The 19366-nt window shown below is 52.0% G+C and overlaps 1 protein-coding gene across 2 annotated transcripts in view; it reads right to left on the bottom strand.

Moving 5' to 3' along the window:
• The window catches only part of OLFM1 (olfactomedin 1), a gene marked incomplete at its 5' end in the record, with an annotated part of 48588 nt that overhangs the window by 19515 nt on the left and 9707 nt on the right, over positions 1-19366 (bottom strand). Inside the window, 2 exons of one of the 2 annotated variants that reach the window (XM_083375398.1) lie at positions 2014-2163; positions 7913-8062. In XM_083375398.1, the coding sequence (XP_083231524.1) occupies positions 2014-2163; positions 7913-8062 (300 nt within the window). Of the gene's footprint in view, positions 1-2013; positions 2164-7912; positions 8063-19366 lie in introns of those variants that run through there. The other variant, XM_083375399.1, reaches the window with a different exon arrangement.

Here is a 19366-nt window from a genome sequence, read left to right as displayed (position 1 = left end):
GTCAGCTAGTTAAGAATCCTTCTGGTGGTGATGTTGTCTATCCCACATTTTGCCATCTTACCAAGAAGTAGGCTGTGGTCTACTCTGTCAAGTGCCTTATAGAAGTCTAAGTATACTATGTCCACAGCATTTCACTGGTCCGTTAATTTAGTCACTGTGTCAAAGAACGCAACAAGGAAGAGCTGCCCTGATTTGATAATCAGTCCCTGGGACTTCAGTAACTTTTTGAACAAAGAAGAAGGCAATTTATAACTCTGATGCATCAGTGCAGATCCTTCTTGCACTTTGTTCAGGAAGGTTTGGAAAGGCCGAGAAAGGCCTGGTTTAGCCACAGCTACAGATCACATCAAGAAAGCAGAGCTGTGATATGCATTCCACTTACAGAATATTGGCAACAGAAGAAGGACGCTATCATATCCAGCACAAAAAAATGGCACCCCTTTAAACCAGGATTTCTCAACTTTGGCCGCTTGAAGATGTGTGGAATGCTTGCTGGGGAGTTCTGAGAGATCCACCCATCTTCAAGTGGCCAAGATTGAGTAGAACCGCTTTGAATGGTCCACGGCCCAGCAAACAAGATTCAAAGCTTTGCTTCTGGAAAACATCTAAGGTGTTAAATTGCTTTATGCGTTGTGATTGGGGGTAGGGAGGAGTCTATCAGCATATTCATCAAAACCTGGCAAATTATATCCCAAATGCCAAGGATAATGATATGTTCAGTTGCCAGAATCTAATTAATTTGGGGGATGGAGGTGGAGAGATGATATTTCATAAAAATCTGTGCAATGGAAGCAATTAAACACTGAATTCCTTGATCTCGAATATTATCCTTCTGATCTCTGTGGACCGGAGGCTATTAAAAACAGATCACATGGATATAAAAAAAATATACTCAGGAATCCACAAATCATCCTTTTCTGTTACGGTTTGGTGATATCAAACCCAACCTTTTCAAGTCAGTTGAGAAAACAAAGGGCACAGCCTTGCATTTTAATCTTGCTGCTCACGTGTCTTTTTTTTTGGAAGCTGGTGCTTTGAACAAGTTCAAGCATTAAATTAATGAAGAGCAAAGTGGTTTGGGCCAATTGAAGGTTTAATACTTTCCTCTCCTAGAAGATTTATTTAGGGCACTAGACTGGCTTTGATCTTTTCAGTTTTAATTAGCCAATGTGGATTCAAGTCTCTTGAACATCAAGTATATTTTCTGTGGTTCTCATCACGATAACAAGGGACACAGATTAACTGAAACCAACCAATATACCCCCTTTGTGGCCCCTCGTGTATAAAGAAAAAAGGTAAATCTTTACCTTGACTATTCCCTGACTATTCAGGAATTTTAAAGTTAGCGCACTTCATCACTGGGTTCCCAACTGCAAATTTGGAAACAACAATAGCTCTTCGTGTGTGACACACAATGGCATGGGGTAGCTGGCAGCTCCGAGCCCAAACAAGAGGCACTGATTTTTCTCTAAAAGGGTCAAATTCCAAATGTGGAAGGAAAAAACTCAAAGTATTATTTTCCTAAAACGTTGTAACTGAAATTTAAGTGGCGAAAGGAGTGGACTTTGAGTAACGCTCTGTTATAAAGGAGAGGATGCCCATAAAATGTGCACTCTTCAGCCCCACCCCCCACCCCCACAAGCGCTCTGTCTCAAATTCCGCAGCCTAGCAAATAAATCCAGTAGTAAATTTAGCAGCAATGTAAAATTTGATTTAAAACGTTTGACACCTTAAATTTACTCTACCAGTAAATCAGCTGAAGTCATCATTGATCATCAGAATCCTGAAATACATTAAAACTTCTAGCACTTTATTCCACGCCCTCAACTCTGGGCGTGAGTTCAAATGCTGTTATGACAGTTTAAACGCAACCCCCCCCGCCACCCCCCATCTCTAGAGGCCCCTCACCTAATCCATATTCATTCTTCAACTTGGCTTGGCAATTGGAATTTGCATTTCTAGAAGGGGAAGGCACAGATATACCTGCGTTCCGGAGCCACCACGCCCATTTACCTTTTCCAACAGCTGCCGTAGCTGCTTTGTTCTGGCATCCCGGGAGCACATGGTCTGCTGAGGCGCCACCACTGTGCATATGCATCGTCCTTCACTGTCCTGAGCAGAACTGTACACCTGCCAGCTTTCCTCAGGGTTGGTAGGCAACACCTGGTTTGACAGACGAGAGAGAGGTCCCATAAGGCTGGTCTCAGGGGGCAAAGAACCAAAACGCTTAGCAAACGGAGAGACGGCTAGCAGTTTTAACCAAGTGCTTCACGTAATCAATAATCGGCAATACTCTCATTGACGTTCATCTCAGAAAAACCCACCCTGCAAGGCAGGCCAAGGTAGCATGCTGTAAATAGGGCACCTGAGTGAACCTGCACGGAAATCAAGGCTGTCCCAATTTACGATTTGGATTCTCAGCTCCAGCGCAGCACCACTCGTTCTGGGCCGAGCTCCCTCCGACAGGCTTTGCTCTGGCTCAGTGCAGGGAGCAGAAGAGCCCGTCCCTTAGTGGGGAGCCTCGTCCGGCCCCAGGACAGCCGGTCTGGCTTCCTTTCCCACACCGTCAAGCCTTGCAAGTCCCATTGCAAAGAGCTGTATGGGCAACCAAGCGCTGTGGTGGCCACCGGAGCTGCCAGTTGGAAGTGCCGTTGACCCACTGCTGGGGGTTCTCTTCTCGGCTTCTCCTGACATCTGCCTGACTTCACAGCCCCAGGTCTCCATGCGTGACAAAGACGCGGGAGGACCTGCAAGCTACATCCTAGTGGCAACTCTGAAAGCAAAAGGGCTCCTCTGGGGCTGGGGGCCTCTGCGCTCCCCTTGGAAGGCTTAACCCACATTAGACTCTGCTTCTCCCTCCTGCCTGCGTGGAAGATATGCTGGAGAGGGAAGCAGGGGTATGTCTCACCTGGTCCCCTAAAATCCCCTTGCAAGGAGCAAAGCCCATTGCAACCACCATGTGAATTCGCCCTCGCTTCTCTGAGACCAAGTTGATTTCCCACAACGGCAGCAAGGAAGACGGCTCAACCCTGCTGCAACCCACCAACAGACCTCGCTGGCGAGCAGAATCCGACAAGGGCAAAGCTGAAGCAGCTCCCGGCTAACAGGTGGAGAGAAGTCAATACGAGATTCTACTCAGCCGTGGAGGCAGGAGGCAGGGCTGCCCTCCTTCTGTCCTTTCAAGACCCCCTTCGGAAAATGGGGCAATGCCGGCCAATCGCTGCAGGACTCTCTAACACGGGCCGTAAAATAGCTTAGAGGCTGCTCAGGTTTTTCCAGGCACTTTGTGTTCTGAAGAATGGCTGCAGGCTCTATTTTTGCTAGCCACATAAATAATTAACTGCGTTAAAAGCATCTTTATAGCTAGTCCGTTCCCAGGAAGAGAAGCACAAAAGAAAACAGTTCCTTTGGCTGACACGCTGAGGTTTCAGGGCTGAGATTTCCAATCGCAGCCCTTGGGAGGCGTCCACCCGGCTCAGGCAGTGTCTTCCGAAGCCCCCAGGGCACACGGAGAGTAAGGGGCTCCCACCATTTCCAGGGGTCTTCCAATGTTCTCAAAAGGAGAACCGGTTCCAGAAGAAGCCATTTTGGTGATGTCCAAGAATCCATGCTGCTTCAGTTTCTTCCATTAGAGGATTTTTAAAAAATCCATGAAAGAAAGAAAGAAAGAAAGAAAGAAAGAAAGAAAGAAAGAAAGAAAGAAAGAAAGAAAGAAAGAAAGAGAAAGGAAGGAAGGAAGAAAGGAAGGGAAGGGAAGGGAAGGGAAGGGAAGGAAGGAAGGAAGGAAGGAAGGAAGGAAGGAAGGAAGGAAGGAAGGAAGGAAGGAAGGAAGGACACGCCTGCTGACAATCCCTAGAGCTCTTTCTTGCCCAGCATCTGCTGCCCCAAATCACAGACCTCCCCTCTTCTGCTTATAATGTCCTCCTCGGTGGCAGAGCTAAGATGGCAATAAATCAACCCAATTGGCGTATCTGCTTAATTGGCTCTCTGGCTCCCCACCAGAAGGCAGTAAATTTTGCCTTCTGCCCTGACCTTATTCAGCCGCGCTGACCAGATCGGGAGGAAAGTCTTTGCACCTGGCCAGGGGGCCTATTTGCTTGCCACTTTCTTTCAGCCACCTGCCTCACCAGGCCGCTGGTGAGCTGGCTGACTCCGAGATGTGGTTTACCTATTCTGCACTCGCCAAGTTTCCGAACACAAAGCAGTATCTAAATTGAGCATTGACCGTGCTGGGTCCCATCAAAGGCCTCGGTCTGGCCGAAAGGCCGCAAATGCTGTGGCTGCTCCAGCCCAGATAACATCCTGCTCCTTCTGCTGCTGGGCAGACTGGAACAGACCGAGCCAGGCGGGCCGGGATGGGGATGGGGTGGCAGAGCCCCTCCGTCTCTTCTCCGGAGGGGACCCTTGTCCAGAAGGACCTAAGCAGAAGTGACCAAAGGAGGGAGGGGCAAGTGGAGAGAAGCAATGGGGTGGCTGGGGGGACTGGCTGGTGCCAGCAAGTTTAAATCTTCAGGATGAGGCCAATGAATCTTGAAAGGATTGTCAGAGGGATGTCGTCCTCTCCGAGAGGAGAGTGCCAGAGAACGGAGGGTGGTCAATTTTGGTCTCATCTTCAAAACAGGGGAAAAGCGGACCTGGGCAATCACTAACCAGCCAGCATTGCAACCAACATCAGGCAAAATTTTGGAAAAGATCATTAAATAGGGTTTCCCCCCCCCCCAGGCACTTGGAAAAGAATGCACCGCTTGGTAAGAGGCAACATGGATTCCTTAGGAATGAAACGTTCCAAGCTCCACCTGGTCTCCTGTTTTGAAAGGCTGACCTCCGCTGACCAGGGGAACGTGACCGAGGGAGGATGCCTTGTCTTCAGCAAGGCAAGTGAGGAAGTGGCCCGGAGGGTCCAAGGAGAGGGCAAAATGTGGGCCAGGGGGCTGGGATCACCAGATGGGCAGAATGGGCTGGACAGTTGTACCCAGCGAGTGTCAAAGGCAGCCGGGGCGAGAGGAGGGGGAACGGAGGGCCCTTCGGTGCATTTATATTTATACATGACTTGGGAAAATGCTTAGGAAACATGACAGTCAAGTTCAGCAATGACGCAAACACGGGAGGGATACAGTTACCTGAGTGGATCAATATTCAGAAGGATCTTGATAAGTTGGAATGTTGGGTAAAAAACCTCCCTGCTTGGTGAAGCATTTCACCAAGGGCAGCCGGTGAGGAAGAACAAAAGTCGGTCGGTGGTAGGATGAGGATTCAAGATTGGGGGTGGGGGCTCTCTCAGCTGGAGGGGCACCATCTCTCAGGAACACCTGAGAGGCAGCCGGTGGACCGGAGAGTGCCCTCCCGTGCTACGGTTCTATGAAACTCCCAAACTGATGCAGTCGTGAGATCCCACGGGGAGATTTTAGGGACAGACGCTACTGTCAGAGCACATGATAGGAGCATGCTTTTTCTCTCAAACACTCTGCCAATTATGAAAAAACACCCACACAGTGTTTATGTGGGGGCGCAGACCTCCATCTGTGCCTCCAAATGTCCAATGCACAAGCAGCAGCTTCCCACAGTTTATCCCCCCCACACACACACAGATCTAATCGCTGGCTGGGAGGGGGCCGCTGAGTAGCAGGTGGGGCAAACCTGGGGCTCACAGGTTTGGGCAAAATGAGGAACAAGGTGAAACGTCCCCTTCGCAGAGGGCTCTTTACTCTGCAGCAATCACTGAGTACCTCAGAACTTAGCTTGAGCCGTTCCGTAAAACAACTGTTTCCTGCTACCAACCCTTCCCGAGAGGAGTGGGTGCAGATCCCCCCCTTCTTCATTTGGGAAGGACCCACTCACGCCATCATCTCCCGGTTCAGCTGAATAAAGGACTGAACGCCTTCCCTTCCTAGAGCCGTTTGCTTGGCAAGGCCTTTGGGGCAGGGAAAGCCACCTACAGGCCAGCTCTTGGCTTGCTGCTGCCGGGAGCCCACCTTGCCAATTCTACCTGTGCCCCTGCTGCCCACGGGCGTCCCCTCGGAACAGTGTTACACACAGAGGAACTGGCAGGCTTTCCAAGGGGGAACCATTCACACCACACACCAGACACCCAATCCACTTTGGATCATAAACCGCACTCAGGGAAGGAGAGGAGAGGAGAGGAGAGGAGAGGAGAGGAGAGGAGAGGAGAGGAGAGGAGAGGAGAGGAGAGGAGAGAAAATCACCCAACCTCTTTTAAGTCCCACCGATTCCTTGATAGCCAGTTTGGTGTGGTGAAGGCCCTAGGAGATGGTGAGTTCCTTGTCCCACCTTAGGCACAAGGCCAGCTTGGTGACCCTGGGCCAGTCACTCTCAACCCTAGGAACCAGGCCATGGTAAACCACTTCCAGAAAACCTTTCCAAGAAAATTGCAGGGACTAAGCCCTGTCAGTTGCCAGGAGTCTCTCACACACAAATGGGGAGCTGGGGAGCTTTCGGCATCAAAGAGTGCAGTGGTGGTACAGCCACGTCTCTGCTCAGGATTCAGAAAGGAAGCAATGGGTCAACGCTTCCTTTCATGTCCCTTGATCTCTGCAGGCCCTCGAGAGCCTAAGATCCGAGTAGTTCAGAAAGCCACGGCCTTCTGTTTATGAGCGTGGCTCCAAGGCATAGGACTGGTCAGGGGTCATTGGTGAAGGCAAGGAGAAGAAGGGGAGAGGATTCAGCCACAATGCAACAACATCCCCTCCTGGTCTTCCCCTCAGCTCCAGGGACACAGCTCAGCCCAGGAGGCCAAAGTCTTCCCAACAGACCACCCAAAGCAACTTCTGCAAACGCTCTCAGTGCTCACCGGGGTCCTCCTTTGGCACCCCCCCCCCTCATTCTTTACGTCCACCCGAAGCCTCTCTAAGGACACCAACAGCTTATCTGGTCAAACTGACTTTTGTCTCTTCCTTGGGAAGGAGTGTGTGTGGGGGGGGGGAGGGGGGGAGGCAAAGTAAAGCCCGAATGTAAACTGTTAAAATATATATATATTTTCTAAACCAGCCAGCGGATATTTATAAGGAGGAAAGCAGATCCGAATCTAAACCAAATAATTTGCAGCTGAAGAGGGAAAAAGACTCCTCCACCCAAACCGGCCCCCTTTTTCCTCTGAAATCCTCTAAAGAGTCCTTGGAAGGAACAAGATCCACTTAAGCCAGTGATGGAAAACACAGGACATTTCCCTGGACAGAAACGTGGAAGAAAAGAAGGCTGCTGTGTCCCCCCCCCCTCTAGATTTATCTGACATCTTCCGTGACAAATCCCCCCCACCCCGCACCCCCATTTTTTTGTTTAATGCACAGTAAAGTCTTTGATCCTAGAGCTTTGATTCATTCTCCGTTCAAAACCGGCCTCGGGATGGGCAGATACACAAACACCCACCCCGGAGACCCATATGCCCCCCCCAGCGCGCCCATGTCCACCTCACCCCCCATCCTCGTCTCTGCCCCCCCCCCCCGCTTAGGTTCACCTGGGCTGCATTCCGCGCCCGCGGGCCTCTCCTTGGAGGCCGAAGCTGCCACGGGGGAGTCCCTCCCCCCCCGTCCTTTCCGGGAGGGGGGGAAGGGGGGCGCCCCAGACTTTTCCCCACCGGCTCCCGCGGAGCTTTTCTCACCCCCCCCGTTCCCCCGCTTGGAGGGAGCTGCCCGCTCCATCGGGCGGGGGTCCCGTCGGGGGCCGGCAGAAGAGGCGGCCGGGGCTCGGGGGCGCGACCCGTCGGGCTGCCCCGCTGCGCTCAAACTTGGCGGGCGGGGGGAGGCGGCCCGGCCCCGCTTTCCCCCCCGGAGGCGCCGCGTCCCCGTCCCCGTCCCCGCCGCCCCCCGCCCGGCCCTGGCCCGTCCTCCCGCGCGGGGGCTGCGGCTGCGCCGGGCGGCGGCTGACGGATGGCTGCGGAGGGCCGGGCGCGACTCACGCCGGTGCTGCGGTCCAAGGTGCCCCCCGAGGCGGCGCTCAGCCTGGTGGTGTTGAGCCCGACGAGCGAGGGCAGCGTCTGCGACATCCAGTTGGTGATCATGGCCATCGTGCTCAGCACCACGCCGATCTTCAGCAGCGGCACCGACATGGTCCCGGCAGGGCGCGCCCGCCCCTTCCTCGCACCCGCCGCCGCCGCCGATGGGGCGCTCCGCCCGCCGTCGCCTTCATTCCCAGCCGGGCTGCCTGCGCCCCGCGGGGCCAGGCGCTGCGCCCCGCCGGTCGCCCGGAGCGCCGCCCCGCCGTGGCCGCTCCATGGCCGCCCGCTCGCCTCCCCGCCCCGCCGCCGCCGCCGCCCTGCAGCTCCCGCGGCCGGCAGCGCTGCGCCGAGCGGACTGGGCGATCTGGCAGCCGGCGGCTCCGCGCCGAATCTCCGCCGACCCGCCGGCAGCGCGCGCGGGACTGAGAGGCGGAGCCCAGCCGGGGCGGCCAGCCAGATGCGCGGCTGCTGATGTCAGGCCTGCCGGAGCCCCCGACGCCGCCGCCGCCGCCTCCTTGCTGCCCTCTGGCGGCCCAGGCGGGCCCGCGCCAGCCGGCCAGGGAGCCCAGGCCCCGGCCTGCGAGTACCGCCGCAGCCGGGACCCCCGTCGGCCGCCTCGGGCCCGGGCCCGGCCCCGACCCCGCTCCGCCCGACGGCGCCCCCCGCTTCGCCTGGAGCCGCGAGAGGCCCTGCCAGAAGTCGAAGCGCCCGCTCCGGCCTCTGCCTCTCGGCGCCTTTCTGCCTGTGGCCCTTCGCCAGCCCCTCTCTCAAGCGGGCCTCCTGCCTGGGAAAAGGCCCGGCGCCAGGGCCGCTTGCCCTGCGGAGCCTCCAGCTGCTGCTGGCCGCAGGTTGGAGGGCTGCAGCTGTGGCTGAGGTAGCCACACAGCTCAGCCATTGTTATTCATGACTGATGTTCCTCCTCTGACACTCACAAAATGATGGCAGCCCTTTGATCTGGCAGGCTCAATCTGGGGTCCCCTTGATGTGCTGAGGCCGAGAGACTCTGCGCTTCAAGGCAACCATCACTGGGTCTCTGACGGGGGAACGGGGAGGAAAGTCCTGTTATTCCAAGAATCAAAGAAACAAACCACCCACAATACCGGGGAAGGATTCGTGCCAACATCCATGACCTGAACATCTAAACTTTGACTACTGAGTTACTCCAAATGCAGCGGTTGTCGAGGACAAAAACCTCCGTTCGAATTTTCCAAAAGAACTACGCGTTGTAGAAGATTGGTCATGGAAAAGTTTCCTCCCATCCTTACAAATGCAGTTCAGATGATCTTGGCAGACCTTCACCCTTGTGCTTTCATGTGAAAGGTCTAGTGACTGAACTCACCCAGGTTTGCTTTTAAATTTGATGATGCTTTTCATGGCTTGGTGATTCTGGGCAACGGCTTTGGTTTAATGGGTTTTGCAGACCAGCAACATAGTTCCTGATGTGGTGGCTCAGTGGGTTAGGATGCTGAGCTTGTCGATCAGAAGGTCGGCAGTTTGGCGGGTCAAATCCCGAGTGCCACGTAACAGAGTGAGCACCTGTTACTCGTCCCAGCTTCTGCCAACCTAGCAGTTCGAAAGCATGTAAAAATGCAAGTAGAAAAATAGGGATCGCTATGATGGGAAGGTAACAGCGTTCCGTGCACCTTTGGCGTCTAGTCATGCCAGCCACATGACCACGGAGACGTCCTCGGACAAGCGCCGGCTCTTCGGCTTTGAAACGGAGATGAGCACCGGCCCCTATAGTTGGAAACGACTAGCACGCATGTGCAGGGGAACCTTTACCTAACATAGTTCTGAAACCAAGATAAGCACGTTTGGTGAAGGCAGCTTAAGGGTCTCCTTGCAGACCAGCTGCTCTAATGGCTTTGGTGCCATCTCCCAGCCAACAATGGCACTGCAGGCCCACAGCTGGGAGGAGGGCGAAGTCAGCCTGCCCTGGCAGTCAAGCTGGGGAAGGGGAGGAAAAACAAGCCCCCTAAGATGACTGGGCAGGCAGGAGGTTTAGCTGGACGTCAGGGAGTCCAGGTTCTTGCTGGCTGCTAGAGGAAGTGAGGAGTTCTTTACTCGGAGCAGAGATGCACTGGATTGTGCACTGAGCAGTGGGTGGGAGAACGTAACCTCTGCGGCCATTCCAACTATGGATGGAGAATGAAATCCTGGCACCCTTTGGGGCATGAAATCCTAGTTGTCTGCCTGGGAAGTGGCAGAGCAGTGGTTCCCAGCTTCTCTGGCTATGAGTCCGCTGGGGATGGTGGGAACCCTTTGTGGGCATCCTCCCAACCCCCCATGTTGGCTCTTTTTGTGGGGGAGGCACTGAAGAGCCCTCCACACTGATCGATCTCAGAAAAAGAGGCCGCTGCAATCGCTATCCAGAAACAGGCAGAGGCTGGCTGGGTCTCTGAGTGGAGAAGTCTCCTCTTCAGCTTGTGAGCCTCTTCAATCTCTCATTCGCTGAATCTGGTCGGAGAAGACAGCTGAGTTTGCTCAAGGGGAAAGCGGTTTGACTGGTGGTCTTTTTTTGCAGAGTCCTGGCTTAGATAATAATTCAGCGCTTTGACCCAGAAAAGGGATCCGTTCAATAACCACGTTAAATGTATGGTACAAACTCGGCAGGGCTACCCGTAGGCTCCCCTCTTTGGACCTTCTCCACATGGTTGGGGGGAGATCTCCTTGACCACCGACCATTCAGCCTCTTCTCCTGGGTCTCTGAGAAAGATCCCTCCATTTGTTCAGGATCTGCTCCTTTCAGTTCTGTTTCGTTAAGTGTGTGTTGGCCGGGTCCACCCCCAACTAATTTGGGATAGCGAAACGTTATTGGTATGTGCTTATAGCACACCGTATCCAACAGTCTTAAGGTAAGGGTTGCATTCACACAAACTGCTCAAATCAGGTCTGAGTTCCCACAGCAGGAGAACCACAAACTACCTGAACTAGTCAAGGAGAGAAGCAACCTAGAACTAAGGAGAAACTTCCTGACAGTCAGAACAATTAACCAGTGGAACCACCTGCCTCCAGAAGTGGTGAATGCTCCAACACTGGAGGTTTTTAAGAAGAGACTGGACAGCCATTTGCCTGAAATGGTATAGGGTTTCCTGCCTGAGCAGAGGGTTGGACTAGATGACCTCCAAGGTCCCTTCCAACTTATTATTATTACCCAGTCCATCTTGAGTCTCACCTAACGGATTGTGTGACATTGCATATCTGTCCCGAGAGATGGGGTTTCTCACATTCATCTGCGGATTGAAATGGGGGGACCTGAGAGGTGAGAAGATGGCCCCCAACATTTTAGGTACTGGAATAATCTTTTTTTTATTCAAAACCTGCAGCTGGATTTACACTTGGGGTGACTGCCTGGAAAACTAGGGATTTTCAAAGTCACAGAAGTCAAATAGGACACAAGTGACGATACCTTTCCAGTCACCAAAGAAGGGTTAAAAATACCAAAAAGAAATAAATTGAAACAGCCACCTCATCACTTAGATGAGCTATTTGAGTCTGCTTTGTTGATTTAATTAGGAAACAAGGCAGTTATTTTCCTTTTTAGCTCATCTGTTGACTTATACTTTGTTTTTCCTTCAGGGGCTCCAGGCGTGCAAGCTTTCGCAAAGGCTGCCTTCTGTTTGGATTCCTCAACAACCATCTTGTGAGGTGGGTTGAGCAGAGAGACTATGGCAGTCCTGAAGCCCCAGGGAGGGAGGACTTGAACCCTCATCCTAATTCCTTTCCTTCCCCTCTTCTAGGCACGCACCTCCTGCCCCACCTGGAGCAGGGCTGGAAGGAAGCTTGCGAGGGCTCATCCGGCAGGCAGCCGTGGTGAACGGCTGCCAGCTCTTCCGGCAGGCAGCCATTGTGAACGGCTGCCAGCTCAGCTGTGGGAAGCAAAGGAGTCCAGAGTGCCTGACTGGGTCAAAGAGCACCTTGGCAGTTGGAGTCTGCCTTCCTCCTCGCAGACCGGCCCAGAATGAAAAGGGGGCGGCAGGAGGCCAATTGGCTTAGGGGCAGGGGTTCTCTTGGCTTCTGCTCAGAATGGGAGGCAGCTTGGCAGAATCCAGCCCTCCATGCCTCCTGGGGCCTCTTGGAAAACCTCACCACCACCCAGCAGGTCAGAGCTGCCTTTGCTCTTGGTATCTGTCCTGGCTTTGTGTGGACAACTCTTTCTGGAAGCAGCTGGGCTTGAATCGCTGACGGTTTCAGCCACAGGCAGTTGCGTCCGTGTGTGGGCTGCACACTGATGGCCACAGAAGAAAGCAGAGCTGGTGGGCAAGTCTCTCTCTTTTTCGGGAAATGACAATTTATTTTAAATGAGAACAGGTGGTTCTCTGTTAGGCACCTGAAATGCCATTAGAATATGCCTGCTTTAGTCTAATTTGCAAACACGGAGTCAGCAGACAGCCTGTCCCCATTTCTCACTAGCAAAGGCAGCCTGTTCCTGGTACTGTTTTGCCGTTTCCCCGTCAGGGAATTGATCTGGGAGATAAATTGGAGCTGCAGCTTTGGACTCCTTTGGGGGAGCCTTCCCTTTGAGGCGGCAACGACTCTGCCTTCAAGGGCCGGTTTAGGGCATCTCCGACTCTCCCCCTACCCTGCCCTGCCCTTCCCCACCATTATTCTCCTCTCCATTCTTTGGCCAGGTGGCATCCCTTTGTCTTTTTCTTTCCTTTTTCGTATGGGCACAAACTGTACCCCAAAACAGCAGTAGACTTATATACCACTTCACGGTGCTTTACTCTAAGCGGCTTACAGAGTCGGCATGTTGCCAACAACCTGGGTCCTCATTTTACTGACTTCAGAAGGATGGAAGGCCGAAGTTAACCTTGAGCTGGTGAGAATCAAACTGCCGACAGCGGGCAGAATTAGCCTGCAATGCTGCATTCTACCCACTGTGCCACCACGGCTCTTCAGAATAGCTGTTCCCACATGGATATTTCAACTAAAGGGAATTATGCTTCTCTTGAGAACTAACAAGCTGACATCGCTTGTTCTTTCTTTGTGAGGGTGGGGTATCTACTCCCTTCATCTAGCAATTTGGCCACCAATGTCTGTAGTATTGCCAAGTGGTCAAAAAAGACATGGAGGGGGGTGGGATCAGTGGGACCCTGTGACAAGCTTGTAGGTCAGCGTTTCTCAACCCCAGGGACTCAAAGGTGAGTGGCTTTGAACTCTGGTTGTGGAATTCTGGGAGTTGAAGTCCACACACTTAAAGGTGTTGAAGCTCCATTCTGGGTCATTTTGATACGGATGAACTCTTATCAGGGCCCTCAATCTTTCCTCAGATGGGACTCTCCTTCACATTAAGTACTTTTCTCTCTAATTCTGAGCTTCGAGAGTCATTTCGATTCTGGTAGAAATGGAGCCCTGGGTGTCTCCTGGTTTTCAAAGGGAATTGTGTCAGCCTCAGAAGGAGGATGGACAGAAGCGAGGAAGGCAAAAACATTTGCCATTCTTCCAGCTTAGTGTTCTTCTAAAAATATATGGAAAAATCTCTTCTCTTGTATTCAAAGGAGGTGAGAATTTTCAGCTCCTGAAAGAGCCAAGAGGTGGAGGGGACTGGATTTCAGGCTTTTCTCATTGTAATATTTGCACAATTTTCCTGTCCTGAAGGTGAAATTAATTTATGCTATGCCGTGGTTGCAGCCTAGCTGGTACCTTCCTTAGTGCTCGCTAGGCCACCTGTCTTACCTGATGTTAATTAATAAATTAATTAATTTAACTCACACAAATTAATTTAATGTAAAAAATAAATTTACAGCTGGCATTGAAAACAAAATGCTTTTTACATCCAGCAGTGCTGCTTTCCTAAACCCCCCATACCCCGCTCCAGAGCAGGGAGGGGACTTCAGAACAGGCCCAGGTTGGGAAGGGAGGAGCTGCAGGGACCAACTGCCAGAGGGTGACCTGTTATCTACCCAGCACCTCAATGTTCTCATCTCTTCAGCATCACATTGGCTGCCGGTGGTCTGGTCAGGGGAGTTGGGTGTGGGAATTAGGGAGGGGGATTGTCTTTGGAGACGAAACAGACTCCTTCCCAAATGGTTCCAGCTTGGTTCCAAGGCCATCGTGCTCTGAGAGTCACCTGTTATCTACCTAGCACCTCAGTGTTCTCATAATGTCTCTGTGGCATCACACTGGCTGCCGGTGGTCTGGTTGGGAGAGTCGGGTTTGGGGAAAACGAAAGAACTGCTTTGTGCTTTGAGCTGAACCTTCCGATTCTGCCTGACGCTTTGCACCCGCTATCTCTCAGTAAAAGCTCTTTTGATGAACTGTAATAGAGTCAAGAGTTTTGCTTTCCTGAGGGACCAGCTGGGGCAGGTCCCTACAAGCTATTAATGAAAAAAAGAACCAGTGGTGATGGACTAGAAGACAAAAGCTTTGCTTTCTTGAGGGACCAGCTAGGGTGGATCCTTACATTAGGTAGAATCTACAGAATTGGTCAACCTGGAGGGGCACCTAGCTCTACTGTGGGGACCGTGCAAATGATGTCAACTGAAGGCAGTGACCAGGAGGAAGCTGAGTGGTGGTGAGAAGCCTCCACCAGAGCTCCCCTTGGGTTGGACCTCTCCGAGTGGATGGAGGAGGTCGCCAGCCTGGGAGACTCATCCAGACCCAGGCGGTCCATTGGCGTCAGCAAGAAAGATGACAGGGAAGGGAGAGCCAAAGGGGTGGTCCTCACCCGGGGCTGTCGAGGCAGCTGACAGTGCAAATGGCAACTAGAGCTCCAGGACAAGGAAGAAGGCAGGGGGGCTGACCACACCGATCTCCTCGTGCACTTTATGATGGACGCTTTCCAGACCTTCAAGGAATGCAAATCCCAAGCCAGGACGATTGTTGGCAAGATTCGCCAAACCCAAGAGGAGGAGATGGTGGGAGAGCATTGCCATTAGACACCACAGCAGGAGTTTCAGCAACCCCAGCCAGGGGCACCGTGGCTGCGGGAGCAGCACAGAGGCAATCACTCAGGGTCAACCCTCCGGTGGGGCGGCGGCTGGCATGGTAAATCCAAGAGGTGCAAAACCTCTCCCCTAGGTGTGAAGTCGGATGAAGACCCCTAACAGTTGGGGTTCTTCCTGGCCCATGTGTTAACTTGCATCCATGAATATGGGTCAGAGATCCCCACATCAGCTCAGGGACGAGCCAGTTTATTTTTCATCATATTGACTGATTACTTGGGGCACTTAAACGCAGCGTTTCAGACGGGGTTGCAATTAACTCTACATTTTGGCAGGCATTCCTAAACTTGGGACCCATCAGGGGCTTTTTCCAGTCATCACCTCAAAATGAATGGGGGTTGCAAATGCACAAACTCAGTATTGGAACAATATCTCAGATGCTTTATTATCAACAAGATAATTGGACTTGATGCCTTTTGCAGAAGTAGCTTACAACAATTCAATACGTAGTAGCACCAGATTCACCTCTTTCAGGATGGCCGCTAGTCAGAACTTTATTTCTATGCCTGAACTGCCTCTGAACGACCCTCCAGAGGCGCCGTTAAAAGAATGGGTCTCCCAATTATGAAATACATGGCCTGTTGTGAGAAAAGCGCTCGCTCAAGCCGACATGAAACGCCTAACAAAGCTCAAGCCGACAAGAAACGCATGGAACCCAAACCATTCAAAATTGGTGATCATGTCTACCTCTCCACGTGTTATCTACAAACTGCAACCACTGAAAAAGCTGGGCCCCAAGTTCGTGGGGCCTTTTCCCATTAAGCATATCATCTACCCTGTGACTGTGGAGTTAGAATTGCCAAAATTCCTGTGCAGGGTCCACCTTGTGTTCCATTTCAGTCTGTTAAAACCTGAGGTTGTTTCTCCTACTAGACCAAGCCTTCCACCACCTCCTGCACCACTGGTGGTCGAGGGGGAGCAACATTTTGAAATTCATGAGATTTTAGATTCCCGCAGGCACAGGGTGAACTCCAGTATTTGATCACATGGAAGGATTTTCCCAAAGCTGAGAATGAGTGGGTGAATCACCATCACGTGAGGGCTCCCAGACTTGTATAAGGTTTTCATAACCAATACTCAGATAAACCTAAATAAAGTTTCTGTTAATTTCATATTTTCTTTCTCTCCCTGTTTCCTTCTGCAGGACTAACATTGTAATGTATTGGGGCTTGTTTTACACGTGGGGGTTTGAATGCTGGAAGGTTGCTTAAGCAGGGAAGCTGGCTAACGGCTCCCAGCTCCTCAGACAACCTGTCTCCAGCGCTGCCATTGGCTGCCTCTAGGGCGTCAATAGGTTGCTTCAAATCTATTGGCCGCCACCTAGACGCTAGGGTATAAATAGATGCATTCGCAGCCCTGTTCCCCAGTTCAGTTCCTGCAAGCAAATAAAGAATGATTCTTGCTGAACTCACTCGCCTTGTCTCTTCTCTCAAGCAATGAACCCAGTACACAACAAACATTCTTTCAGAGGGCAGCATGTCAGGTCCACCATGTAGGTGTCCTGTAATTCTTGTGGAAGGAGCGGAGGGGGGGGGAGAAGGTTTCTGGCATTCTTTGCATCTTTCACTTTTGCTGTAACTGCTTGGGAATTAGGGAGGGGGATTGTCTTTGGAGACGAAACAGACTCCTTCCCAAATGGTTCCAGCTTGGTTCCAAGGCCATCGTGCTCTGAGAGTCACCTTGTTATCTACCTAGCACCTCAGTGTTCTCATAATGTCTCTATGGCATCACACTGGCTGCCAGTGGTCTGGTCGGGAGAGTCGGGTTTGGGGAAAACGAAAGAACTGCTTTGTGCTTTGAGCTGAACCTTCAGATTCTGCCTGATGCTTTGCACCCGCTATCTCTCAGTAAAAGCTCTTTTGATGAACTGTAATAGAGTCAAGACTTTTGCTTTCCTGAGGGACCAGCTGGGGCAGGTCCTTACAAGCGGTATGTAAGTCTAAGTGCTATTGCTATTAATGAAAAAAAGAACCAGTGGTGACACTGTTCCGATATCGAAGGAGCTGCCACAAAGAAGAGGGAGTCAACCTTTTCTCCAAGGCAGGACAAGAAGCAACGGATGGAAACTAATCAAGGAGAGAAGCAACCTAGAACCAAGGAGAAACTTGCTGACAACTGATGAGAACAATTAATCAGTGGAACGGCTTCCCTCCAGAAGTTGTGGGTCTTCCATCATTGCAGGTTTTAAAGAAGAGATTGGACAACCATCTGTCTGAAATGGTATATTCCTCCCTAAGCAGGGGGATGGACTAGAAGACCTCCAAAGTCCCTTCCAGTTCTTTTGAATAACAAGTAACAGGGACCTTGTTATTCTGTTATTGTTATTCTTACTTTCCCAGAACTGGGAATCTTTGCTTTCCCAGAGAATCCCTCCCTGTATCTCAGCTACATTCATATAGCCAATGGTGGGATTCAGCTGGTTCAGACCGGTTTGGTAGAACCGGTAGCTAAATTTTGTTCAGTTCGGAGAACCGGCTGAACCCATGCTGCTTCTGGAAGTCCGTTCTAGGCCTCAGAGGCCTAGAGGAGGCCTCCCAGACCTAGAACGGTCCACTGGAAGTGTGTGGATGTCACTTCTGGAAGTCCATTCCAGGCCTCGGAAGCCCAGACCTGCATCCACAAAGAGAACCGGATGTTCAGGTATTTGAATCCCACCACTGCATGTAGCCCCCACGTGGGTAAGTCTCTGGCAGCAAACAGATTCTGCAACTTATTGGATCTAGGAACAGCCAGATGGTGGAAGGGCCTGCTGGAAAGGCCACACTCCATGGTTCTCATGTTTGCATGGGATGCTGGCCATGTCTTTTGTATGGAAAAGGACCCCAAGGAAACTACATCCTTGGCTCAGCATGGGAGGGGAGGTTTTTTTTTTTTTAAATCCCACTTATATCCCGCCCTTCTCCGAAGACTCAGGGCGGCTTACAATCTAAGAAGCACAAATCAATGTGCTTAGCAATAGCCTTCATTCGATGTATATGCCTGCTTATTAGGGCTTCCCCCCCCCCAAGCGGCATTATTACAAAGTCAGCTTATTGCCCCCAACAGTCTGGGTCCTCATTTTACCTACCTGGGAAGGATGGAAGGCTGAGTCAACCTTGAGCCTGGTGGGATGCAAACCTGCACTAATTGCAGGCAGCTGGTGTTACTTAAGGAGGCATTAGCCCACTGCTCCACCAAGGTTCCCCCTCACCATCTTAGAACGTCCCCGTTGGCCACCCAGGCACTTCTCTTTCTTGTTGGGTCAGATGCCAGATAGCCTCACATTCCTTTACCCAAAGATGCTAAGCTTGATGACAGAGAGAGAACTCCTGCAAACAATGACCCAAGGCTGGAAATTAACCTTCCCCCTCCCCCATTTTCTTTTTCATGCTGAAAACTGATGCTGGTAAAATGCTACACGGTTATCCTCTTCATCAGATGATGCAGATGGGTAGCCCCAGGGCCTTTGCTCCCCCTCAGCACCCCCCTGCTCCCCAAGGCAGCTAGAAATCCCAGAGAGAATTTGGGCAGACAGCTGAGATCTCAGGAGACGCAAGCGCCATGCAAGGCAACCGGTCTGTACCAGCCGCTGCCGAGGGGGGCTTCTGAGCCTTTGTGGCTCCCACTTCAAGGAGACAACAAGGAGTCCCTCTCCCCTTTCCTCTGAGCCCCAAAGACCCGAGCTGGCTTTCCTTTGTTGTTGAGTGACTTCCCAGGTGCCTGCCCTTGAATCTCACCTCTGAGCAGCCACAGCTGGGAGAGGCAGGAGGCGGCCCTGGGAGTTGCAGATGCCCTGTTGGCAGGGCCCTCTTGCACACCCAGCTGTGGCCAAGACACTGAGCACTTCCCAGCTCATAAACTAGAGCTGCACAAGACCTTAGGCTGGGATGAAACGGCTACCACTAAAAGCAACAGAATGCAAGTGAGAGGTGACAAATTGTGTCCTCCGGCTGTGAAGGACTCTCCTAAAAGTAGCTCCAATCGAAACAGCCTCGGTAGAAGAGGAATTTAGCAAAGGTTCAAGCAAGAGAAGCCTCACTGGCAAACTTTGATTGCAGTGAAGCCTGAATTAAAGCAGATGGTGTCCCATCACACAAAAGAAGGACCTAAGGCAGTGATGGCGAACCTTTTAGAGACCAAGTGCCCATAAAAGGTAAAGGTAAAGGTTCCCCCGCACATGCGTGCTAGTTGTTTCCGACTCTAGGGGCCGGTGCTCATCTCCGTTTCAAAGCCGAAGAGCCAGCACTTGTCCGAGGACGTCTCCGTGGTCGTGTGGCCGGCATGACTAGATGCCAAAGGCGCACGGAACGCTGTTCCCTTCCCACCGTAGTGGTCCCTATTTTTCTACTTGCATTTTTACGTGCTTTTGAACTGCTAGGTTGGCAGAAGCTGGGACGAGTAACAGGCGCTCAGTCTGTTACGCGGCACTCGGGATTCGACCCGCCAAACTGCCAACCATCTGATCGACAAGCTCAGCGTCCTAACCCAC

Source organism: Vipera ursinii, assembly GCF_947247035.1.
Source record: "Vipera ursinii genome assembly, chromosome: 16".
Taxonomy (NCBI): Eukaryota; Metazoa; Chordata; class Lepidosauria; order Squamata; family Viperidae; genus Vipera; species Vipera ursinii.
This window is presented reverse-complemented; position numbering and strand designations above follow the sequence as displayed.